At 47.0% G+C, this 26,350-nt stretch overlaps 1 protein-coding gene across 1 annotated transcript in view; it reads right to left on the bottom strand.

The window, feature by feature from the left end:
• LOC308702217 (uncharacterized protein) overlaps nt 1–26,350 on the bottom strand; it is a gene marked incomplete at its 3' end in the record, with an annotated part of 28,974 nt that overhangs the window by 1,569 nt on the left and 1,055 nt on the right. Inside the window, exons 2-16 of the mRNA XM_081384884.1 lie at nt 26,246–26,341; nt 25,912–26,145; nt 20,635–20,794; nt 19,368–19,415; nt 18,622–19,140; nt 10,595–10,956; nt 9,582–9,660; nt 5,128–5,243; nt 3,200–3,793; nt 2,680–2,775; nt 2,346–2,579; nt 1,958–2,117; nt 1,883–1,886; nt 1,139–1,446; nt 751–1,035 (exon numbers count right to left, since the gene is read on the bottom strand). Of these exons, the coding sequence (XP_081241010.1) occupies nt 751–1,035; nt 1,139–1,446; nt 1,883–1,886; nt 1,958–2,117; nt 2,346–2,579; nt 2,680–2,775; nt 3,200–3,793; nt 5,128–5,243; nt 9,582–9,660; nt 10,595–10,956; nt 18,622–19,140; nt 19,368–19,415; nt 20,635–20,794; nt 25,912–26,145; nt 26,246–26,341 (3,295 nt within the window). The remainder of the gene's footprint in view (nt 1–750; nt 1,036–1,138; nt 1,447–1,882; nt 1,887–1,957; nt 2,118–2,345; nt 2,580–2,679; nt 2,776–3,199; nt 3,794–5,127; nt 5,244–9,581; nt 9,661–10,594; nt 10,957–18,621; nt 19,141–19,367; nt 19,416–20,634; nt 20,795–25,911; nt 26,146–26,245; nt 26,342–26,350) is intronic.

Below are 26,350 nucleotides of genomic sequence, written 5' to 3' on the forward strand. Positions count from 1 at the left end.
CAGGGTGTAGCAGACGACCCATCGGGCGGCCAGGGCGGAGACTTTCCCTCGGGCAGCCAGGGCGGAGACTTTCCCTCCGGCGGCCAGGGCGGAGACTTCCCCTCGGGCGGCCAGGGTGGAGCAGGTCTTGCATGCAGCCACGGCGGAGACGACCCCTTGGGCGGCCACGGAACAGGCACCGGCTCAGGAACAGGAACAGGCATCGGCTCAGGAACAGGCATCGGCTCAGGCACCGGCTCAGGAACAGGCAACGACTCAGGAACATGCACCGGCTCCGGAACAGGCACCGGCTCAGGAACAGGCACCGGCTCAGGAACAGACACCGGCTCGGCGGCGGCCATCTTGTCCGGAGACACTGGCTCGGCGGCGGCCATCTTGTCCGGAGACACAGGCTTGGCGGCGGCCATCTTGTCCGAAGACACTGGCTCGCGGCGGCCATCTTGTCCGGAGACACTGGCTCGACAGACGTGAAGTGAACAGTCTCTGGCTCGACAGACGTGAAGTGAACAGTCTCTTGACAGACGTGATGTGAACAGCCTCTGGATCAGCAGACGTGACGTGAACAGTCTCTGGATCAGCAGACGTGACGTGAACAGTCTCTGGATCAGCAGACGTGACGTGAACAGTCTCTGGATCAGCAGACGTGACGTGAACGTGAACAGTCTCTGGATCGGCAGACGTGACGTGAACCGTCTCTGGATCAGCAGACGTGACGTGAACCGTCTCTGGATCAGCAGACGTGATGTGAACCGTCTCTGGATCGGCAGACGTCAGCAGGTTGCTCGGGCATGGCCTTCGGAGCGACATGCTTCCTCCAAGCATGCAGCAAGGCCAATGCGTAAAACAGGAAGACAGCCCTCTTGGCCGTGGCAGGACTGATAGTGGGCTGCATGGGCACGACCTCCAGGATGACAGTGGGCCGTTCGGGGACGGCCTCTGGGACGACAGCGGGCTGCACGGGCACGGCCACCGGGACAGCAGCAGGAAGTCTTCCTCCTCCTCTGCCGTTTTCGATGGTGAGGTGCTGGTTCTGGGCTGAACGGAATCAACGGCGGAAGGAGCTCTGGGCTGGACATCACCGGCCCAGGGTCGAAGAGGGGCCAGAGTGGAGAATGGTGTCGGGATTCATCTCGACCACCTCGTCCCCTGCGGCCTCCACGGGTCCCACGGAACCTGGCAAGATGGGTTCTCTCAAAAGATTGTTCACGGAGGGGGGTGTTGGCTGACCAGGTGTTTGCTGTGCTGCTGGAAGAGGGCTCAGGGGAGTTGATCGCCATGGTCTCCTCAGTCTTCCAAGCCCACAGCGCGAAGCACTCAAACAGCGTCATTCGAGGTTCTGACTCACCGGATGACGGTTCTTGCCTCTGCTGTCTCCTCTCCCTCTTCGTAGTGGGAGGATGGATACGGGAACCCATACTGCTGGATCTTTCTTGGGCCGGAGTCCTTCTGTCACGACACACACACGAGAAAGATAGATCCAAGTGCAGTGTGATTTATTGGGTAATCCACAATCGTATCCAGTCCAGGCAAGGGTCAAAACAATAAAAGCAATCCAAGAAACAAGAAACAAGAAACGGGAACAAACAGACCTCTGGAAGTGCATTGACATAAAACAAGGACTCCGTGACAAATACAGAAACAAACAGGCTTTATATACACACAGATACTAACAAAGTGACGGGAAACAGCTGTGTGCAATGATCAATGAGTGACAGAACAGGATGATGGGAAATGTAGTATGAGTGAATGACACCGTGGGGGAAGAGGACCTCTAGTGGTTACCCAGTGAAACACCAACCAGACACTGTGACAGAACTGTGATGCATTTACGAACATTATGAAAAATGATTGTCCATATGGATGTTTTATAAATTATACTAACATTCCTTAAATTGTCGAACATTCACATTTAGGATCATTCTACGCACGTGTTTATAAACGAGGCCCAGGACTTTACCTCTATCAGAGATCTTCTTGAGCTCCTCTTTGCAGAAATCCTCCAGTTTGACTTTCAGCTGACTGACAGATTCTCTCACTCCATCAAAAGAAGAGAGAGAACTGAAGAAAACGTCATTTACATCTGTAGATTCAGGAGGTGCTGAGAGAAACTGTAAACTCTACAGAAAACAGAAACCAAAACTCATCAGCCCAATGTAGATTGAATAATGTTTTCGGAGACTTATTTTGCAATTATATGAATGTATTATAATTTAGATTTACATTAAAACTTTCAGAGTGTTTTTCAGTCACTTAAGTAGGATTTAATTACATCTTTAAATTCAATCATCTTTGAAATATGGTTAAAGTTAGTCCACTATGATCCTGTTCTTCTAGATCTCTGTTACCTGGAGGAAATGGATGTGATCTTGTGTGTGTGAAAGTTGCTCCAGCTCAGCGTCTCTCCTCCTCAGATCATTGATCTCCTGCTCCAGTCGCTCCAGTCGTCCTTCAGCTCGACTCACTGCATCCTTTTCCTGATCTCTGATCCACTGCGTCGCCTCAGAGCGGCTTCTCTCAATGGAGCGGATGAGCTCAGTAAAGATCCTCTCACTGTCCTCCACTGCTGTCTGTGCAGAGCGCTGTTACACACACATCACAATCACACAGTGAGTTCAGCGGAACTGTAGGAGGAGAGTCCTAACTGAGGCTTCACAAACTACTCTTGTTCTCCAGACTCACCTTATGAGATGCCACAGCCTCTCTCATCTGCTGAAGATCTTTCTCTCTCTGCTGGATTCTCTGGCGGAGCTTTATCTGAGTCTCCTCTATCTGCTTCTGGAGGACAAACCAGCAACAGGAAATGTCACATAAGACTAAAGGTTATGAACAAATATGAAGCCAAAGTGTCAGCATTATTTTATTTACTTTTACTCGTAAGTGGCCTTTATTGTAATTAACATTATATTATCGGCAAGTCCCATTTTTTAAAGATCTGAGATTTGAAGAACACTACAAGTGCACATTCAGTACAATTAAACTGACTTATTTTTTAAACCACTGAAGGTTTAGATTCTTTTTGTCTCCTTGTGAGGTTAGAGCTGTGAATGTGTTAAGACTAAAATAGATGAGACGTTCTTCAAAATATCATATTTTAAATTCCACAGAAGAAAGAAAGTCAAACCGTTTTAGATCGGTATGACGGTGAGTAAATGAAGAGAGAATTTTCACTTTTGCTCAAACAATCTCTTTAAGTTCATACCTTTTTCTCAGTCCTCTGTGCTGCAGCTGATACAGTTTTGTGTTTTTTATGTTCATACTCCTTACACAGCACACAAATGTATTGTTGATCAGTGATACCGTACATTTCTAGCTCTTTATCATGTTTACGGCAGATCATGTCCTGCAGTCGTCCAGTGACATCAATCACTTTGTGTGGCTTACGTGAGTGATATTCCTCATGAGGGTCAAAATGAGTTTGACAGTAAGATTCCTGACACACCAGACAGGACTTGACGGCTTTGTATTTTCTTCCAGTACAGACGTCACACTCCACATCTCCGGCTCCAGCGTAACAGTCAGCAGGAAGTTTAGTCTTCTCCAGTTTCTCCACCAGTTCAGCCAGAATGGTGTTTTTACCTAAAGCAGGTCTTGGACTGAAGGTCTGTCTGCACTGAGGGCAGCTGTAGACTCTCTTCTCATCCTCCTGATCCCAGCAGCATGTAATGCAGATCTTACAGTAACTGTGTCCACAGTTGATGGTCACTGGATCCTTCAGGAGATCCAGACACACTGGACACATGAACTTATCCTGAGAAAATCTGGCCTCTGCCATTTTAGTTTCTGTTTCCCTGAACTAGTTTCCTGCTTCTATGTTTGAGTGACGTGTGTAAAACAGGTGTGTCTGTTAAGTAGCTTCCTCATTCCTGCTCAAATAAATGTATGCAAAGTATGTTAGTGACGAGCAGCTCTGTGATCAGTAGTAAATGCTGCTCCATCTCTGAAATCATTGCAAGTTTCAGTCACTTATAGCGTTAATTTGAAAAAGCAACATGTGTCAAACATCTGTCCAAACTTGTAATGTGAAGCGTTCATAAACCTGTTGCCTAACAAAAGACATGTAATAACATGTTTTTACTACAAACTTACTTCATAACATCAGTCGAGTGTTTGAAATAACATTCTTTTGTGAGCGGATGTATCATAGATATGACAGAATGAGACAGACAGTATATTATTTTATAGTATTCTAAATAGTGACAAAGGCTGTCGATTAACATTGCATTATAAATAGGCCTATGCTATTACTTAGGTCTGATCTGCTGTGTTTTTTGTTATTTTTTGTCTTTTGTCTCCATGTCTGCGTGCCTTGTTGTCTTTTGAGCACATGGGTTTTGTTTTAACAGCTCACCATGTGCTCTGCTATCATTGTGGTGTTTCCCCTCCCACTTGTTATCCTTGATTATCCATCAATCTCCTCCCAGGAATTTCTTTGCCCAAGGGTCGTCTGTATTCCTTATGTGGTCCTGAGAGAGAGGTCATGGACAAGTATATTCAGGAATCCTTAAATCCCGGCCTCATCCGTCCCTCTTCCTCGCCCGCTGGGGCTGGGTTCTTTGTCGTTAAGAAGGATGGCTCCCTGCGACCCCGCATTGACTACCGGGGTCTAAATGACATCACCGTGAGAAACAGGTATCCTCCACCTCTGATGTCATCAGCTTTTGAGTTGCTACAGGGAGCCAGTGTCTTTACCAAGCTAGACCTCCGTAATGCCTGCCATTTGATCTGGATACGTGAGGGGGATGAGTGGAAGACAGCCTTCAACACCCCAACGATCAAAGCCGATCCTGCTAAGGTAAGGCTGAATGGCCAACCCCTGACTCTCCGGAAGGCGCTGCAGTGGTTTCTGGGGTTCGCTAACTTCTACAGGCGTTTCATCTGGAACTTTAGCCTGTTTGCTACACACTTAACAGCACTCACCTCTCCTAAGGTACCTTTCAGATGGAATTCTTAGACTCAGGAGGCTTTTAACTGTCTTAAGTCCCGTTTCATCTCTTTTCCTGTTCTTTGTCTTCCAGATTCTGAACAGGAATTCATTGTTTAGGTGGATGCCATGATGACGGGGGAGGCACGGTCCTGTCCCAGCGGTTCCCCAGAGATGGGAAGGTGCACCCTTGTGCCTTCTCTCACCGTCTGAGCCCCATTGAGAGAGATTATGACATAAGTAACAGGGAGCTGCTGGCAGTCAGGCTGGCTCTGGGTTAATGGCGTCACTGGTTGGAGGGAGCAGCGCAGCCCTTCTTGGTCTGGACGGACCACAAGAGGTTAAATGTTCGCCAGGCCCACTTTGCATTCTTCTTTGGGCAGTTTAACTACTCCCTCTCGTATTGGTTGAGCTCCAAAAATCTTAAGCCTGACACACTGTCTCGTCTGTTCAAGGATCCTGGGGGGGAGACGGCCCCCGAAACCATTCTCTCCAGGGAGGTGGTGGTGGGGTCCCTTTCCTGGGATGTCGAGCGGCTGGTGTGGGGGTGTGGGGGGTGTGGGGGTTGGGGGGGGGGGTCCCGAGGGAGTATCCGAAAGGGTCGGTTGTTTGTGCTGGCTGCTCTGTGTCCTGAGGTCCTGAGGTGGGGGCATGTGTCCAGAGTAGCCTGTCATCTGGGGGTTTGGAGGTTTTCGTGGCCATCCATGGCCCAAGATGTCTGGCAGCTTGTGTTAGCTTGCTCGATATGCGCTCAAAATAAGACGTCTAACTGGTCTCCTGTTGGTCTGTTGCAGCCTTCGCCCATTCGCTCTCGTCCTTGGTCACACCTGGCTCTTGATTTTGTTGATAGGTACACCATGATTTTGACGGTGGTGGACGGCTTCTCCAAGGCGGCCCATTTTATTCCCTTACCCAAGCTCCCCTCCACCAACGAGACAGCAAAGGTAGTGGTGGACCACGTGGATCCATGATCTTCCGGTGGACGTGGTCTCTGACAGAGGACCCCAATTTGTCTCCCGGTTTTATGAAAGAGTTCTGTAGACAGATCGGGGCCTCATCGAGTCCCTGAGGTTTTCATCCTCAGACCAACAGGTAGGCCGAGCGAGCCAACCAGGATCTTGAGTGAGCTCTCTGCTGCCTGGCGTCACATAGTCTGTGCTCCTGGAGTCAGCAGCTTTCGTGGGTGGAATATTCCCACAACTCCCTGCAGGTAGTGTCTATGGGTATGTCTCCTTTTAAATGTTCGGTGGGTAATCAAACACCTCTTTTCCCTGCACAGAATCACGGTCCAGTCTGCCTTGGCCTTTGTCCGTCGATGTTGTAGCACCTGGATGAGGGCTGAGGAGGGCTTGGCTCCAGACGGACCCAAGCGGTGGCTGATCGTCAACACAGTGTGTTTGCAGTAGGTTTGTGGTATGCATTTTTTGTGTGTGTGGGGGGTGGGGGGGTGGGGGGGTTTGCTGTCATGACGTCTGATCTGCTGTGCTTTTTTGTCTTTTGAGCACACAAGCACTGTTTTGACAGCTCGCCATGTGCTCCGCTTTCATTGTGGTGTTTCTCCTCCCACTCGTTATCCACGCTGGGGCTGGACCGAGACTGCGGGACATCCACGCTGCACGTCGCCGGGCCAGAGTGAGGTTGGATCAAAAAGCAGGTGAGTGGCCTCTCTCTGAGTAGCTGTTAGCTGACACACCCACACATTCATTCATGCATTTTGGTTGAGACTGACTCCCATGCTATTTTGCATCACATAGGGAAAGTGTTACAACCGATATAAAATCCCCCAGACGACTGTAGTAGTAATATATTTGGTTTCTTATATCAGAGATAATTAACACTGCATCACTGGTGACACTTGGATCAGTCTTTGCTGTGAAGTGCTCTCTTGACCCCATGGACGATGATTTGGACTTTCTCTTTTCTTTGAGTGTTTCTGCTTATTTTTCTGGGCTCATTGAGAGCAAAATAAACATTTCTGTTTCCTGCAACTGAATCTGTACTATTATGGAAATACCCCTAAGGCTTGAAGAATGTCTCGGTTACGTATGTAACCCTCGTTCCCTGAGTAGGGAACGGAGACGTTACGTCGGATGACGACGAATGGGGTTTCGCTTAGAAAGCCTATCACCTTTGAGTATATAAAACAAGCCAATGGCAATGAAATGCCATGGGTCTGCGGAATTTGCATAGCGTATCTCCGCCCCATGCCGGGGGTATATAAGGAAGTACGCTGGCAACATGCAGATATGTCTTCGCTGAGGAGCCGAGACTGAACTCAGGCGTTCCCAGCGGTACAGCGGAAGTGGCAGGGAGACGTAACGTCCCCTACTCAGGGAACGAAGGTTACATCCGTAACCGAGACGTTCCCTTTCGTGGTCACTCCGAGTTACGTCGGATGACGACGAATGGGGTCCCCAGTCTAATCACGCCACCTCGGCTGTCTTCCAGTGCCCTGCGTAAGTCTGAGCTCCCTGTCGTGAGACTAGCACGGACGAAGGAGTCCTACTTAACGCAGGAATACCAAGGTACACTGGGAAACATATCTCAGCGGAAATATGCAATCATGCCCTGCCCGAAGGGGGGGACTTGGAATACACATATGACCCCGGGGGGCTGCATATGGAGAATCACTGGGGTGTCCAGCCGCAGGTGGAATATTTCAACCCCAGGGGTGGCAAGGTGGCTTGCCAAGAGAAAGACACATGCTCAGAGAGGCTTACAGTGGAAATACACATGTGGGGGTCGCCCAGAGGGGGAACCGTGCACATGGAGGCACCTAGTCAAGCGCGAAAGCTGCCGGTCTTAGGCATAACTCTGGCGTTGACATTGACAGTGCTGGAGGAGACTCAGGGCTTATTAGGCTCACCTGAGGAAAATAATCGCACGTATCCCGTCCGTGGAGAGGAATGGCGAGCAAGCGAAGACACCTGAGCAGAATCTAGTACCGGCTAGTTGAAGCGAGTACATGAGAAGAAACTGGCTCTACTCGGAGATTATAGAATCTCGCGAATGTGTTAGGTGTCGCCCAGCCTGCAGCTCTGCAAATGTCTGTTAGCGAGGCGCCATGCGCTAGAGCCCAAGAGGATGCCACACTCCGGGTGGAGTGGGCCGTCACACCAAGGGGGCATGGTCGATCTTGCTGCTGGTATGCCAAAGCAATGGTGTCCACTATCCAGTGAGACAACCTTTGCTTGGAGAGAGCCTTTCCCTTCAGCTTCCCACCATAACAGACAAAGAGCTGGTCTTAGGTCCTGAAACACCGCGTTCTGTCTACATAAGCACGGAGGGCGCGTACTGGACAGAGCAGTGCCAAGGCTGGGTCTACCTCCTCCAAGGGCAGCGCTTGCAGGTTCACTACCTGGTCTCGAAAGGGGGTGGTAGGAACCTTGGGCACATATCCAGGCCGGGGTCTCAGGATCACGTGAGAGTTAGCCGGCCCGAATTCCAGGCACGCTTCGTCAACCGAAAATGCCTGCAGGTCCCCTACCCTCTTGATGGAGGCCAATGCAACCAGGAGCGCTGTCTTCATTGACAGGAACTTAAGCTCCACTGATTGCAGAGGCTCAAAGGGAGCACTCTGCAGGGCAGTTAAAACCACTGAGAGGTCCCAAGAGGGCACGAGGGGAGGACGAGGAGGATTCAGTCTCCTCGCTCCCCTCAGGAACCTGATGATTAGGTCGTGCTTTCCCAGAGACTTACCATCAACTGCTTCGTGATGTGCAGCAATGGCGGCAACATACACTTTCAGGGTGGAGGGAGACAGCCTTCGCTCCAACCCTTCTTGCAGGAAGGAAAGCACGACACTGATCGGGCATTTCGTGGGTTCTTGATGTTTTTTAGAAGAACACCAGTTGACGTTCCAGAGGAGGTTCCACTTCAACGCGTAGGCATGTCTCGTGGACGATGCTGTAGCGGAAGTGATGGTAGCCACCACCGCTGGTGGTAGGGTACTCAAACCTGCCTCGTCCCATCCAGGAGCCACACGTGGAGGTTCCAAAGATCGGGGCGAGGGTGCCAAAGGGTGCCCCGTCCCTGAGAAAGGAGGTCCTTCCTCAGAGGGATTGGCCAGGGAGGTGCTGTCGCGAGGAGTACTAGTTCGGAGAACCAGGTCCGGTTGTGCCAATACGGGGCAACCAAAATGACCTGCTCCTCGTCCTCCCTGATCTTGCGCAAAGTCTGCGCAAGAAGGCTCACTGGGGGAAACGCATACTTGCGTAGGCCCCGCGGCCAGCTGTGTGCCAGTGCATCCATGCCGAGCGTGCCCTCGGTCAGGGAATAATACAAGTCGCAATGGGACGAGTCGTGGGAGGCAAACAGGTCTACCTGTGCGTCCCCGAACTAATCCCAAATCAGCTGGACCGACTGGGGATGGAGTCTCCATTCTCCAGCGAGAGGCCGAAGCCGAGACAGCTCGTCGGCCGCCTGGTTCAGGTCTCCCGGGATATAAATGGCTTGAAGCGACCTCAGATGCTTCTGACTCCATATGAGGAGGTGGCGAGTGAGTTGTGACATACGGCGGGAGCGTAGACGACCTTGATTGTTGTTGTACGCTACTGTCGCGGTATTGTCTGATCGGACTAGTACGTGCTGACCCTTGAGCAACGCCCGGAAGCGGTGCAGGGTGAGACGTACAGCCAGCAACTCGAGGCAATTGACATACCAAAGGCGCTGGGGTCCTGGCCAGGAGCCCGCAGCAGCATGTCCATTGCACATGACGCCCCAGTCCGTGGTGGAGGCATCTGTTGATACAACAACATGCCGGGAAACTCGTTCTAAGGGCACTCCGGCCCGTAGAAAACTGAGGTTCGTCCACGGGGTGAAGGTCTGACGGCAGGCTGGAGTCACTGGGACTTGGAGCGTGCCGTGTTGACATGCCCACCTCGGGACTCGATCGCGAAGCCAAAGCTGAAGCGATCTCATATGAAGCAATCCGAGCGGCGTTACTGCAGCTGCAGATGCCATATGCCCCAGGAGCCTCTGAAATAGTTTCAGTGGAACCGCACTCTTGCCCTCGAACTGACGAAGACAAGTCAGCAGTGACTGCACGCGCTCGCTCGTAAGCTGCGCACACATGGTAACCGAGTCGATCTCCATACCGAGAAAAGAGATCCTCTGCACGGGGCAGAGTTTGCTCTTCTCCCAGTTGACCCGAAGGCCCAGACGAGCTAGGTGCCGGAGCACTAGGTCCCTGTGTTCGCAAACCTGGTCTCGAGAGTGAGCTAGTATCAGCCAGTCGTCGAGATAGTTCAGGATGCGAACCCCGTGTTCCCGGAGGGGAACAATGGCTGCCTCGACGACCTTCGTGAAGACGCGAGGAGACAGGGCTAGCCCGAAAGGGAGAACCGCGTACTGGTATGCCCGCCCCTCGAAAGCAAACCGAAGAAACGGTCTGTGTCGAGGTAAAATGGAGACATGGAAGTAGGCGTCCTTCAGGTCGATCGCTGCAAACCAATCCTGCGGCCGCACGCACTAGAGGATGCGATTGGCCGTGAGCATCTTGAACGGCAGCCTGTGAAGGGAGCGGTTCAAGACGAGGGGAGGACCAGCGTCCCACGGGGGCGTGCTCTGGCAGGGGTCTGGCGACAGAGGGGGATGAGAGGAGCGTGGCCGGTGGATTGCCAATCCAAACTGATTGCCAATCCTGAGCAGCCCGTCTCAGGGGCGCCGCTTAGCCTGGCGTTTAGCGTGGCGCGGGGCCGGAGAGGGCTGTGGCGCCTTCCTGCGGCTTCCTCCACGACGCTGCCCGGGTGGAGGCTGCTGCTGGGGCCGTGCGGGAGCCGCGGGAGGGCGCCGTCGGCGGCGAGCAGGCAGAGGATTCTGTGCCGACGGCAGGGTGGAGGCAGCAGCGGGCCGTCGGGGCAGAATATGCTTAATCGCCTCAGTCTGCTTCTGGGCGGTCGAGAGCTGTTGGGCAAAGTCCTCGACCGCACCGCCAAAGAGGCCGGCCTGGGATATGGGGGTATCGAGCAGACGAGTCCGCTCGGCCTCACGCATATCAGCCAGGTTCAGCCAGAGATGTCTCTCCTGGACCACAGCTGTGGACATCACCTGACCCAGGGAGCGTGCGGTCACCTTCGTCGCTCGGAGAGTAAGGTCGGTGGCGGCACGCAGCTCATCAAAGAGCCCTGGGTCAGTCCTACCCTCGTGCATGTCCCTGAGCATCTGGGCCTGGTAGACCTGCAAGATGGCCATGGCATGCAAAGAGGCAGCTGCCTGTCCCGCCGCTCTGTAAGACTTCGCCACCAGGGTAGACGAAAATCTACAGGCTTTGGATGGGTGCTTAGGGTCGCCACGCGATGAAGCGCTTGCCGGACACAGCTGCATCGCGACAGAACGCTCCACCGGGGGAACCCCAGTGTACCCACAAGCATCAGCCTTATCGAGAGGAGGAAAGGCGGAGAAGGCCAACGAACAATCACGGGAAGACAATGGTGTCTTCCAGGACCTGAGCAGATCAGCAGGGTAATGTGCACTCGCTGGAATCGCCGTCACACCAACACCGGAGAGTTCGCTCGTCTCGAAGATGAAGATGAGAAGAATAAATCAGGATTTGGCTTTTGGAGTGAATAAATAGCTCTCGGCTCCGAAGCGAAAACATATCTGCATGTTGCCAGCGTACTTCCTTATATACCCCCGGCGTGGGGCGGAGATACGCTATGCAAATTCCGCAGACCCATGGCATTTCATTGCCATTGGCTTGTTTTATATACCCGAAGGTGATAGGCTTTCTAAGCGAAACCCCATTCGTTGTCATCCAACGTAACTCGGAGTGACAACGAAGGGGAACTCAAATACACCATTGCAGCAGTCGTGTGTTTGTCTTTATGTTTAATCAGACAAAGCATTTCTATCTTCTTTTTATTCAGCTACAGCGATAGCTTGATGCCTTTTTCCACATTATGGTATTCCTGGAACATCATAAGATATTATATTACTTCTGTGAGACATACTTTTTCCCCAAATCATGCAGCCCTACTTTGTGTTGTGTCCTGCATGATGGGAAATTTGCATCTCAATCTGAACAGTCAGATCAGATTTCATTCCAAAAAAAATAAAAAAAATAAAATCCTAACTTGAATCAGATTTCAAACAGATTTCAAATTTGGATGTACAGTAAATATCAGATTTCATGTGTGTTTTTGATCCATAAAGCAAAATTTTCATAAAGCCAATATTTATTTATTTCCTCCGCCTTTTACACCACAAAAGTAAATTTATTATAATACTAATAGTTCGGTAACAACAACAAATGAACAGATGAAAACAAAAACCAAATGAAAGCCAAAGTTGTAAAATTAATTATAATCCTCTTATTGTGCAACTATTATTATATAATTAATTCTCAGCATGGAAACAAAGAATACAAAAGAATATAAAGACAATAAAATAAACCTCAATTATTTCAGCTGAATTCTTCTGTTTTGAAGGTGATTAGCAAACTGTAAAATCATCTAATTTAAGAGAGTGGCTCTAAAATGTCACTTGCGTCTGGAATACTTCATTCTGATTGGTCTATTGCAGCATTTAGTGGTCAGATATTTCCTAATATTCACCATCATCAATGGCAACACTGTAAATCAGAGCGCTCATCTGAACTGAAACCGGCTCTTATTTCATCTCTCATATCACACTGCTTTTCATACAAACACAACTGCTGCCATCTTGCATCTATAATTTCCTCAGAATATGAATATAATGTAATATTATTACAGTGTTCGTCTAGTTGCTAATCCGATTGTAATGAACTGTTTTAATGAAGCACTTCAGGATCCATCGTCCTGAAGTCAATGGATGTTTTGAATGGATTGAATGGTAAACACAAGCTCAGGATATTTTTACATTTTATTCTATGATATTGAACAAAAGAATGCAGACAAAAGTAAGATCCAAACACAGTTTACTGAGACACACACAGTATGTAAACAGGTAAGTAAGTGGAATGTAGTGATGGGACGGTTGATACCGAGGCTCCAATGCAGGTTTCAAAGCACTATTGTATCACACACTGTGCCAATGCTCGTATCGAAATGACAATACCACGTGATTGATGGCGTTTGAAGCTCAGTGATGACAAGTCATGTGCCTGTGGTGTAGTTCATTTATAGAGTAAGTTTAGCTTTTTACTTCTGCCGATTGTATTTACGCTTCAAAATAAAAAAATAAAAATGTTGTTCATTTGTGAAGATTATCATTTTTACAGTAAGTAGAATTGGATGAAACAAGAGAGTGTGTTTCGGTGTGATACATGGAATAGCATCAAATACCTGGATGAAGAAGGGAGTCTCTGGGTGCTTCACATTTCTTATTTGTGCATCCTTGTGTCTTTGCTCCACCCCTTAGGAAGCGAGGGAAGGATACACCTGTGTGTCCTCGCTCATGACTCCTCTGGAAGCTTCCTCACTCCTCGTTTCTCGCCTCCTCGTGGAGCAATTGGAGAACTGAGATGTCCTACAAGATGGCTGAGGACGATCGGGTCATGGGCTGGAGGACGGAGGAGCGAGGAAACGAGGAAGCATCGATTTGAGTATTGAGAAGCTGTGCGCTTGCTTCAGTTATGTGACACAGGCCAGCTAAAAATGGCAGAAGGTTTTGCCACAAACATTAAACAAATGCTCTGAAAACATTTGAAAGTGATGCAGAAACATGTTGTGTGTATTATTATTTTTTTATATTGATATTTTTGTCAAGGAATCACCAAATAAGTAGCTTGTATCGATATATCAATACTGCAGTCTCAATGTGCCCATCCCTACTTCACGTTGAGCATAAAAAGCATTTAGTGCACAGCTAGCCGTGGATTAACCGTGACATAACTGACTTCTGAATGTCGTGACTGACCAATCAGAATCATTTTAAGAAAGCTGTGTAATAAAGACAAATAAAACTGAGTATCATCAGCTATCAGTGTAGTTTTTCCAATACCTCACTTTCGAACCCCACTCTGGTATAGAATAAGGAAGTTGATGGGATGGGTGCACAGGCGTAACTATCGGTAAGCAGGGTAAGCGGTTGCTTACGGGCCCGGACCAATCAGGGGCCCGCCCGCGCTACTGGAAGATATTGATTGACAGCCGGGTCCCCCTATCGCATTTGACTAATTTTAGTCTGATCTCATTTAAATTTTTTGCGAATTGATTTGAATAAATAATGACAACAACATATTTGACTGATCATTAAATAAATGTTTGAAACGAACAATGATGAATTTGGTGTAATTTATTTCGAATTGGGACTGGTGAATCCCCGGGACGGAACATGCGCATTGCGTGCAAAACAGTAAAAAACGTTGAACTTGAGACAGATACTGTATGGAGTCGTCAAATTTTAAACACAAAAGTGGCTTTCAAAAGCGCAAACGAAAAGAGGAATTTGATAAATGAATTAATAAATTACCAAAAATAGGAAGCTTCTTTAAAAAGATGACACAGGGGGAGATCGAGATTGAGATGGAGCAAGGGAGTGAAGCGAGTAAAGCACCTGATGCGACCGTTGGTTGTAGCAGCTCCGTGGTTAAGGCTAGCACCAGTGGATCAAGCAACATCGATAAAGGTGACAATTTTGAGGAGGAAGGGAGTGAGGCATTCACTGCGCGCTCGGTGGCCTGTGCTCACACCAGCGGGTCATCCAACAGCATCGCGGAGAACGAGGTAGATATGCCCATCACTGCTAATATCTCCTTGCATGAGCATCCAACCGACATGGGTCATTTTCCTGAGTATCTAGACTCAAATGTCAAACGATTTATAGTATCTTCGGGGTCATGCAAACCTACTGGCCCTTTCCCACGGGATCCCGCACAGGATAACCGCTCCTTTACAACAGCATATTACGTTTGCAAAACCAAGTCTGGTTTGGAGATACCGAGGACATGGCTGTGCTACTCCCCCACACTAGATGTAGCCTACTGCAAGCCCTGTTGGCTTTTCGCCAAGTCAACATGGAAGACAAATACCTGGCATAATTTGTCAAAGAAAATTCAACAACACGAGTCATCCACTCTACATAAAGCTGCATGTGTGATATGCAACCTTTGGCGTCAAAACAGAACTATGGATAAGGATATGGAGAGGGACATACTTCATGAGGCCAGCTTTTGGAGACAGGTACTACACCGTGTGGTTAATGTTACGCTCACTTTAGCAATGAACAACTTTCCGTTTAGAGGGCATAGGGAAAAAATAGGGGAAATTAACAATGGTAATTTCCTTTCTGTCACTGAGCTCCTGGCAATGTACGACCCAGTGCTTAAAGATCTGATTAGCCGCCCTGCTCGCTCGATCAAGTACCTAAGCCCACTCATACAAAATGAGCTAATAGAAATTCTAGCAAAACATACCCAAAAAGACATTCTAGACGAAATACGATCAGCTCCATTTTTCTCCGTGATTATGGACACAACACAAGATGTGGTAAAAGTTGATCAGATGAGCCAGATCTTCAGATATGTCATAGTTGAACGAGCTGCTCACGGTGTTGCCACTGATGTGACTATCAAAGAGTCCTTCATTGGATTTCATGAAGTTAACGACTCATCGGCCAGCGAGCTTACTCAGGAGATTGTTGCGTCTGTGGAGGACAACGGCTTAGACCTTTCTAAGTGCAGAGGGCAAGGGTACGACGGTGCCGCAAATACGCGCGGCATATACAGTGGTGTCCAAGCAAGGATAGCTGCTAAGGAGCCAACTGCCGTGTATGTACACTGTGCGTCACACAATTTGAATCTCATCCTTAATGATGCGGTGAAGATACAAGAAGTAAGACAGTTCTTTGACATTGTTGAGCGCATTTATGTGTTCTTTGGGCACAGCATAAAGAGATGGGCAATGCTCTCAAATAAAACACACAGTGACGAAACAAACAATGACTCCAACATAACACTGAAAAAGTTATGCCCGACTAGATGGTCCTCATGTTATGAAGCAGTAACCGCTGTGAGATATCGGTACAAGGATGTGATGACGGCATTGGCAAAACTTTCACAGACAAGCAGAAAGAAAGATGAACGGGACGAGGCTGCATCGTTGAAACAGGCAATGGAGAAATTCTCATTTGTTTGTCTTGTTGTCTTCCAAAGCAAAATCCTGGAACGAACTAATGTGATATCAAAACTTCTACAATCCCAAGACATGGATCTGGCTACAGCAGTCCAGCTACTGGATTGCGCCATCAGAGACCTAACTGCGTTCCGAGAAAATTTTGAAGATGCCAAACAAACAGCGAAGAGCCTTTCAGAGAAGTGGGGAGTGAGCACTGCATTTGAGAACACTCGGTTGAGAAAAGTGAGAGCGCATTTTGATGAGCTGTGTCAAGATGAACGTTTAGCAGATGCTGAGTCTTACTTTCGCGTACATGTGTTTAATGCCTGCCTTGATATTGTCATCTCTCAGTTGACCCAGAGATTCGCCGGTTTACGATCAACAGTTGACAATTTCAAAGTTTTACTGCCTGAGACCCTTTGCACTGCAACAGATGATGAACTGTTTTTGCAAGCAAACAGGCTGGTGGAGATTTACAGAGATGACATTACTACTGATTTCCCAATGCAATTGTTATCATTCCGTTCATGCTTGAAAGACAGTATTTCACAAATGAAAACAGTGCAACAGCTAACAAAGATGTTGATCGTTGAGAACAGCTGCATCACTGCGAGTTTCGGGGAGGTTTGCACTGCTTTCATAATTTTTCTGACCATCCCAGTGACAGTGGCCTCGGCAGAGCGTTCTTTTTCAAAATTGAAACTGATAAAAAGCTATCTCAGGAGCTCAATGGGACAGAGTCGTCTCTCTGGACTTGCCATACTGTCAATTGAGAATGCCTGTGCGCGCTATCTGGATCTTAAGGATATGATCGACAACTTCGCACAGAGGAAAGCCCGGAAAATGCTGCTATAATGTAAGTGAGCATCTTTTGTTATGTATTTGGACCTAGGCCTAGGCCAGTTACAATGTGTTATTAAGGTGCGCCGTCACCGGCAGTTTTTTTTTTTTTTTTTGGTGCGCGTAGCGTCATCGCCTGTTGTAGGGGGGGCCGCCTTAATAATCCTGCTTAAGGGCCCGGTGTTGGCTCGTTACGCCACTGGATGGGTGTACTATATCCTCCTAACATTTGAGGGAAAATATACTTTCTATATGTGTTCTACTGATCACATATATGATTGAAGTGAAAATGCTGTTTATTTTTTAAAAGTGTGTTTATTTGCACTTTATTAGAAATAAATTTTAGGTATATTTTGACTGTGCTGAAAATGATCATTGTAACAATGCATTAAAATTTTACTTTCAAAATACATTATAGTATACAATAGTATTTTGTACAAAGTGTAGCTAAGTATTATTTGTTTATTAATGTGCATTTGTTATTGAAGACAAAGTGTGGAATTTGTAGTGTTTGGAATAAGCCACAGGTATTACTGATCATATACTTTTTACTCAAATATAATACACTTATGGTATATTGCTTGTAAGTTTTGAAGACACTTGCAATGAATTTGTACTTGTAACACAAATAATTTAAAGTACGCTTTATATCACTAATCAAGCATGTAATTAGTCCCTACACAGGCATATAGGCCAGTTTAGCACACAAAAGTTTACTAAATACACTTAAAGTTATGCTTGACTACAATTTAATTACAACTAAAATATACTTTGTACAAAATTAGTTGTTTCAAAATAGCACACATCAAATTAACTAATCATTAACACACTTGAAGTATACTGATAATTAGTCTGGCTGCAAGTATGGTTAGCATATTTTTTTTCACCAGGGTGTATAAACCTTAATTAAACAATTTAATAATCAATTAAAAATGAATTTATACCTATGATAGCCACACTGGACCAGCGGTTTGGAAAATGGATGAATGGATGATTCAGCTGTGGACGCCATCTTCTGGTCAGACACGGGAATTATTTGGCGTGTGACACTCACAGTGCATTATGGGTATTATCTGCTTCGTCCTAATTCAAAGACTGCATTCTGGAGCAAATTTTCTCAAAAGGGAAATATGAATAATTAATCAAAACTCTTTATAATTATAAATATTTGGATCATTTAAGAATTAACTTGAAGCTGAATTCATATTACAATCAATTTATCTTTTCATCCAGCGATCACTCAGTATTGATTGTCTATCAACTCTCACAAAGGAGATTTTTCCTGGTCACAGCAAAATAAGTATGTAACTTTGTTAAAGGGACATTGATTTACAAGCATGGACCAGAAACGTGTGAAATATGCACAGACGTTTTATTTAACTAAATCACAAAGAAATAACAACAAAATGTGTAAAAAGTGAAGCGCTGTGAATACTTTCTGGATGCACTGTATAGCATTTACTTGTTCATTCACCTGTAAATATAAAATTCATACAAACACCTGTAAATATATAAAAAAAATAAAACAATTTTTATAATAAAAAAACTAATTTGAAACATGAAAAGGGACAAACACACACACACACACACACACACACACACACACACAGACACACACACACTGATCATATTTTCTATATGAGGATTTATTACACTCATTTGTCTGATATTATTTCAATGACAGAAGTTCAACTGTAATAATAATAATAATAATGTGATAAAGAGAAAATAAGAGACTCTACAACATCTCACTGTTGCTGATTTATCAAGCAGCTCAAAGTATTATGGGTAAAATCTCTCTATAGTCTATTCTGATGCATCAACACAGTTTCACTGATGATCCAGAACAAACACTAAACCCAGGATAGAGTGGCTGAGTGAATGTGGTCTGGACTGTGTGGATGAGGCTCATTGTGTCAGAGACGCTGTAGAAGGAGAGAGTTCCTGCACTGTGATCCACATACACTCCTATTCTACGGCTGATGGACACTGCAGGGAGAACAGTCTGTATGTTATTGTGTCTGAATGAGTAACTGGAGGGAGAGCAATACAAACTCCAGGACTGATCATTCCCTCCAAACACACACTCAATGCCCCGTCCCTTCCTGCTGATGCTCTTATATGACACTGATATACACACACCATTATTCCCACTCCACTCAATCTCCCAGTAACAGCGTCCACACACACTCTCTCTACACAACACCTGATGCCAATAATCAAATCTGTCGGGATGATCAGGATACGGCTGGACTGTGCCAATGTAAGTAATCACTCTGTTCCTCTCAGACAGACTGAGGTGTTTATGCACTGTGTTCAGATCCAGAGTGAGCTGACGGGAATCTGATGAAGAGAAAACACATCAGAATCAGGAATTATGAATCTGTCTGATCTTTTTTTGTATCTGAACTCTTCATGACTTAATATTCAGTGTATCAGCAGTGTCTCAGTACAGCTGAAAATCTTTTAAATTATCAATTATTAAACTAGTAAATTATGATTTATTTCAGCTTCTACAGGAAGAACATGAACACACTCAGTGATTTTTTCTGCTAGTTTTCTTGACTTACATTGTAGGAAGTCGTTCCTTGTTTTGGGATTAATGTTGGTGAATGTGACTGTGGAAATAAACAGACATGAACAGTGTGAAGAGAAATGAAAAGATCAAATTCATCCATCTCTATACATGATGTTGGACTCATTTCTGAGAGCAAATTAATCTCCAAGGGCCTCATTTATAAAACACATATGATTTGATCCTACATCAATATATATATAAATAAATATGCTTGTCTATGATGATGAGTGCCAAACCTCTGAACCATCCATTGATTTTTGTGGCCGCTCTGTAGGTGAAGTTGATGCACTTGTTCACAATGGACTTGAATTTTAGCTGAACTGTGATGCATTTACGAACATTATGAAAAATGATTGTCCTTATGGATGTTTTATAAATTACAGTAATATTCCTTAAAGGGTTAGTTCACCCAAAAATGAAAATTCTGTCAGTAATTACTCACCCTCATGTTGTTCCAACCGCGTAAGACCTTCGTTCATCTTCGGAACACAAATTAAGATATTTTTGATGAAATCTGAGCCATGTCTGAATCCTCCATAGGCTGCTATGTGACCGAAACTTGCTGGCCCAGAAAAGTTATTAAAGAGATCGTTAATATAGTCCAAGTGACTCCAGTGGCTCAATCTTAAGTTTATAAAGCGACGAGAATACTTTTTGTGCGCAAAAACAAACAAAAATAACAACTTTATTCCACTATTCATTTCCTTCTCTCTGGGCCTCTAGTTGGTTCGCGTAGTGTTTTTGCGCTGTGCGTCTGTGTACACGTCATCACGCATCACACACATGACTGGCGTCGGCCAATAGTGAGCCTACGTGGTGACGTGTACACAGACGCACAGCGCAAAAACACTACGCGAACCAACTAGAGGTCCAGAGAGAAGGAAATGAATAGTGGAATAAAGTTGTTATTTTTGTTTGTTTTTGCGCACAAAAAGTATTCTCGTCGCTTTATAAACTTAAGATTGAGCCACTGGAGTCACTTGGACTATATTAACGATCTCTTTAATAACTTTTCTGGGCCAGCAAGTTTCGGTCACATAGAAGCCTATGGAGGATTCAGACATGGCTCAGATTTCATCAAAAATATCTTAATTTGTGTTCAGAAGATGAACGAAGGTCTTACGCGGTTGGAACAACATGAGGGTGAGTAATTACTGACAGAATTTTTATTTTAGGGTGAACTAACCCTTTAAATTGTTGAACATTCACATTCAGGATCATTCTACGCACGTGTTTATGAATGAGGCCCAGGACTTTACCTCTGTCAGAGATCTTCTTGAGCTCCTCTTTGCAGAAATCCTCCAGTTTGACTTTCAGCTGACGGACAGATTCTCTCACTCCATCAAAAGAAGAGAGAGAACTGAAGGGAACGTCATTCACATCTGTAGATTCAGGAGGTGCTGAGAGAGACTGGAAACTCTACAGAAAACAGAAATCAAAAATCATCGGCTTCACACTTCACTCAATAACCTGCACTATTATCAGATCTGTGCAGCTCTTGTTGACTTGATTTATCTTCAGTAATTCAGCTCAATCCAGCACTATCATGATTCTGCCGCCTTGTCTCTGATTTTCCCTGGTCTTGAGGCAGGATCATGACAGGCCCATGTTTTATGTGTAAGCACATGGCCATTTGTTTTCGCTGTGTGCTTGCGTTGTCTTGTCACCTTACCCCGCCCCCTTGTTATCTCATCTTGTTATCATTATTGTATCATCGCCGTCACCTGTTTTCCTGATTAGTTTGCTCCCTATTTAATCCCCTCATGTTCTCTGTCCTGTGTCGGTACATTGTCTAACATTGCGTGTTATTCTTTGTGAAACCTTGTGAGTATCCTTTGTTCGTTTGTTTATAGTCTAGTTAATTGTCAGAGTCTTAGTCTAGTTTAGTCTCTCGTAGTCCTGTCTCTGTCTTGTTTTGCCCCCTCGTGGGCTTTGTTTTTCCTGTTATTTGTGCAATAAACTGTGTTCCTGTGACTACTGTCTGCAATTGGGTTCATCTCCACATCATCCACATGACAGAATGTACCGACCAAGAACGAACCCAGCAGACATTATGTCCTCTTGTGTCAAGCATAACCCTGATGATCTGAAGGATTGGTGGCACAGGGCCATCGCTGACTCTAAGAGGGGCAAACTCCCGATTCCCTCCCAGGGAGAGCTTTCATTGAGGGAGTATGCTCAGGTCGCGAACGAGAGGAGGTTTTTCCTGCCTGATGTCCTCCTAAACCGTTACCTCATTGCGGGTCTCAATGCTCCTCCACCCCTGGCTGAACGGGAGAAGCTGGTTGGCCATTCATTCACTGATATGGTGGATTGTTTATTGAGGAGGGAGTCGCGGGGGCCCATCTTGTCTTCACCGCCAGTCAAGCTGCCAGTGATTCCAGAGGGTTGTGTCCTAGGTGTTGTTACCCAGGGGAATCAAGCTGGTTCCACTTCCACCCCTGAGGCTTCAGTCGTCCCTGAAAGTCTCCTTGGCAAGCGAGGGAGACGGACCTCATGGGAGTCGGCGTCAGAGTCTTCTGCGACAGAATCAGCGTTGTCAGAGACTGTCCTCCATGCCCCAGTCACAGCTCCTGTTGAGCTTCCCCAACCAGTCGCTTGTCCAACCATGGCATCTGCTCCGCGGCCAAGGAGAAAGAAGAGGAAGGGAGCCTCCAATCCTCTGTCTCTGTCTGTTCCAGAGCCCGCTACTGCAAGCGCTGTTCCAGAGCCCGCAGTCGTTAGTGCTGCAGAGAGAGCAGCGGCCGATTCAGCTGCTGAAGCTGTTTTACGGTCAGTTTCTGCTCATCAGAAGATGCCTGTCCTCGTCGCTGCTGAGACTATGTCTGAATACCTTAAACGTCTTGTCCAGATTCTTGAAGTCCCTGTCAAGTCAGTCATTTCTTCTTGTCCTGAGTCCGCTGAGTCAAAGAGCGCCGTCATGAGAGAAGCTGCCGTGAGCGCCGTTCCCCAGTCAGCTGCCGTGAGCGCCGTACCCCAGTCAGCTGCAGACGACGATCTCTCCGATTCAGAGATGGGGAGCCTTGGTACTGAGCCGTCTTTGGGGAGCTCAGTTCAAGCTTCTGCTCCACAGTCACCTGCAGCATCCCCTGTCTTGTTTCCTGTTGTGTCGCCTCCTGTGTCCCTCGTCAAGATTCCTGTCCCGCCACTTGCTGTTTCTGTTCCTGTGTCAGATTCCACCCCTGTCAGGCTGCCTAGTGTTTCCCCTAGCACCCCTGTCATTTCCCAGCCTCGGACTGTTTCCCCCAAGTCATCCCCTCATGCGTCTCCAGCCAAGTCCCCCCGGATTCCCCGTCCTCAGTCCTCGTCACGGAGACCCAAGACCCCCAGTCCTCCTATCCACCCTGGACTGCCCCTAAGGACTTTGTGTTTCCCCCCAGTCCTCCCATCCACCCTGGACTGCCCCCCAATAACTTTGTTGTTCCTCCACCCCCCCCCCTCCCGTGTTTGTTATTTTTACTGTTACATCCCAACCCTGTTGTCGTGTTTTCGTGTCTGCCTTTGTTAGTTTTTGTCATGTTTTGTTGGTTTGTGTCCTTGTCTCAGTCTGTCATGTCACGTGTTTAGTGTTCCCTTAGGGAGCGTCTGGAAGCCGCTCCTTAAGGGAGGGGTTCTGTCATGATTCTGCCTTGTCTCTGATTTTCCCTGGTCTTGAGGCAGGATCATGACAGGCCCATGTTTTATGTGTAAGCACATGGCCATTTGTTTTCGCTGTGTGCTTGCGTTGTCTTGTCACCTTACCCCGCCCCCTTGTTATCTCATCTTGTTATCATTATTGTATCATCGCCGTCACCTGTTTTCCTGATTAGTTTGCTCCCTATTTAATCCCCTCATGTTCTCTGTCCTGTGTCGGTACATTGTCTAACATTGCGTGTTATTCTTTGTGAAACCTTGTGAGTATCCTTTGTTCGTTTGTTTATAGTCTAGTTAATTGTCAGAGTCTTAGTCTAGTTTAGTCTCTCGTAGTCCTGTCTCTGTCTTGTTTTGCCCCCTCGTGGGCTTTGTTTTTCCTGTTATTTGTGCAATAAACTGTGTTCCTGTGACTACTGTCTGCAATTGGGTTCATCTCCACATCATCCACATGACAGAATGTACCGACCAAGAACGAACCCAGCAGACATTATGTCCTCTTGTGTCAAGCATAACCCTGATGATCTGAAGGATTGGTGGCACAGGGCCATCGCTGACTCTAAGAGGGGCAAACTCCCGATTCCCTCCCAGGGAGAGCTTTCATTGAGGGAGTATGCTCAGGTCGCGAACGAGAGGAGGTTTTTCCTGCCTGATGTCCTCCTAAACCGTTACCTCATTGCGGGTCTCAATGCTCCTCCACCCCTGGCTGAACGGGAGAAGCTGGTTGGCCATTCATTCACTGATATGGTGGATTGTTTATTGAGGAGGGAGTCGCGGGGGCCCATCTTGTCTTCACCGCCAGTCAAGCTGCCAGTGATTCCAGAGGGTTGTGTCCTAGGTGTTGTTACCCAGGGGAATCAAGCTGGTTCCACTTCCACCCCTGAGGCTTCAGTCGTCCCTGAAAGTCTCCTTGGCAAGCGAGGGAGACGGACCTCATGGGAGTCGGCGTCAGAGTCTTCTGCGACAGAATCAGCGTTGTCAGAGACTGTCCTCCATGCCCCAGTCACAGCTCCTGTTGAGCTTCCCCAACCAGTCGCTTGTCCAACCATGGCATCTGCTCCGCGGCCAAGGAGAAAGAAGAGGAAGGGAGCCTCCAATCCTCTGTCTCTGTCTGTTCCAGAGCCCGCTACTGCAAGCGCTGTTCCAGAGCCCGCAGTCGTTAGTGCTGCAGAGAGAGCAGCGGCCGATTCAGCTGCTGAAGCTGTTTTACGGTCAGTTTCTGCTCATCAGAAGATGCCTGTCCTCGTCGCTGCTGAGACTATGTCTGAATACCTTAAACGTCTTGTCCAGATTCTTGAAGTCCCTGTCAAGTCAGTCATTTCTTCTTGTCCTGAGTCCGCTGAGTCAAAGAGCGCCGTCATGAGAGAAGCTGCCGTGAGCGCCGTTCCCCAGTCAGCTGCCGTGAGCGCCGTACCCCAGTCAGCTGCAGACGACGATCTCTCCGACTCAGAGATGGGGAGCCTTGGTACTGAGCCGTCTTTGGGGAGCTCAGTTCAAGCTTCTGCTCCACAGTCACCTGCAGCATCCCCTGTCTTGTTTCCTGTTGTGTCGCCTCCTGTGTCCCTCGTCAAGATTCCTGTCCCGCCACTTGCTGTTTCTGTTCCTGTGTCAGATTCCACCCCTGTCAGGCTGCCTAGTGTTTCCCCTAGCACCCCTGTCATTTCCCAGCCTCGGACTGTTTCCCCCAAGTCATCCCCTCATGCGTCTCCAGCCAAGTCCCCCCGGATTCCCCGTCCTCAGTCCTCGTCACGGAGACCCAAGACCCCCAGTCCTCCTATCCACCCTGGACTGCCCCTAAGGACTTTGTGTTTCCCCCCAGTCCTCCCATCCACCCTGGATTGCCCCCCAATAACTTTGTTGTTCCTCCACCCCCCCCCCTCCCGTGTTTGTTATTTTTACTGTTACATCCCAACCCTGTTGTCGTGTTTTCGTGTCTGCCTTTGTTAGTTTTTGTCATGTTTTGTTGGTTTGTGTCCTTGTCTCAGTCTGTCATGTCACGTGTTTAGTGTTCCCTTAGGGAGCGTCTGGAAGCCGCTCCTTAAGGGAGGGGTTCTGTCATGATTCTGCCTTGTCTCTGATTTTCCCTGGTCTTGAGGCAGGATCATGACAGGCCCATGTTTTATGTGTAAGCACATGGCCATTTGTTTTCGCTGTGTGCTTGCGTTGTCTTGTCACCTTACCCCGCCCCCTTGTTATCTCATCTTGTTATCATTATTGTATCATCGCCGTCACCTGTTTTCCTGATTAGTTTGCTCCCTATTTAATCCCCTCATGTCCTCTGTCGGTACATTGTCTAACATTGTGTGTTATTCTTTGTGAAACCTTGTGAGTATCCTGTCAAGAGTATTGTCTAGAGAAAGTTCTGTTTTTGCTGTTTGTTTATAGTCTAGTTAATTGTCAGAGTCTTAGTCTAGTTTAGTCTCTCGTAGTCCTGTCTCTGTCTTGTTTTGCCCCCTTGTGGGCTTTGTTTTTCTTGTTATTTGTACAATAAACTGTTCCTGTGACTACTGTCTGCAATTGGGTTCATCTCCAAATCATCCACATAACAAGCACTTTCACACAATCAGAGACTTTCTTATAAAATTCATTATGTGGCATTAATGATACAAATTCTAGTGTTTGCCAGTTACACTCCTTGAGGAAAAGAATACTTTAGCATACTTACCATTATGGAAATAATATACTTGAAAAAGTTATGCTCAAGTGTAGATTGAATAATATTTTCGGACACTTATTTGTTATTAAATGAATGTATTATAATTTAAATTTACATTAAATGCAAGTAGCTGAACTTTAGGGTGTTTTTCAGTCACTTAAGTAGGATTTAATTACATCTTTAAATTCTATCATCTTTGAAATATGGTTAAAGTTAGTCCACCATTATCCTGTTCTTCTAGATCTGTTACCTGGAGGAAATGGATGTGATCTTGTGTGTGTGAAAGCTGCTCCAGCTCAGCGTCTTTCCTCCTCAGATCATTGATCTCCTGCTCCAGTCGCTCCAGTCGTCCTTCAGCTCGACTCACTGCATCCTTTTCCTGATCTCTGATCCACTGTGTCGCCTCAGAGCAGCTTCTCTCAATGGAGCGGATGAGCTCAGTAAAGATCCTCTCACTGTCCTCCACTGCTGTCTGTGCAGAGCGCTGTTACACACACATAACAATCACACAGTGAGTTCAGCGGAACTGTAGGAGGAGAGTCCTAACTGAGGCTTCACAAACTTCTCTTCTTCTCCAGACTCACCTTATGAGACACCACAGCCTCTCTCAGCTGCTGAAGATCTTTCTCTCTCTGCTGGATTCTCTGATGGAGCTTTATCTGAGTCTCCTTCAGCTGAGTCTAAAGGTC

This window comes from Scardinius erythrophthalmus, assembly GCF_964197995.2.
Source record: "Scardinius erythrophthalmus genome assembly, chromosome: 14".
Lineage (NCBI taxonomy): Eukaryota > Metazoa > Chordata > Actinopteri > Cypriniformes > Leuciscidae > Scardinius > Scardinius erythrophthalmus.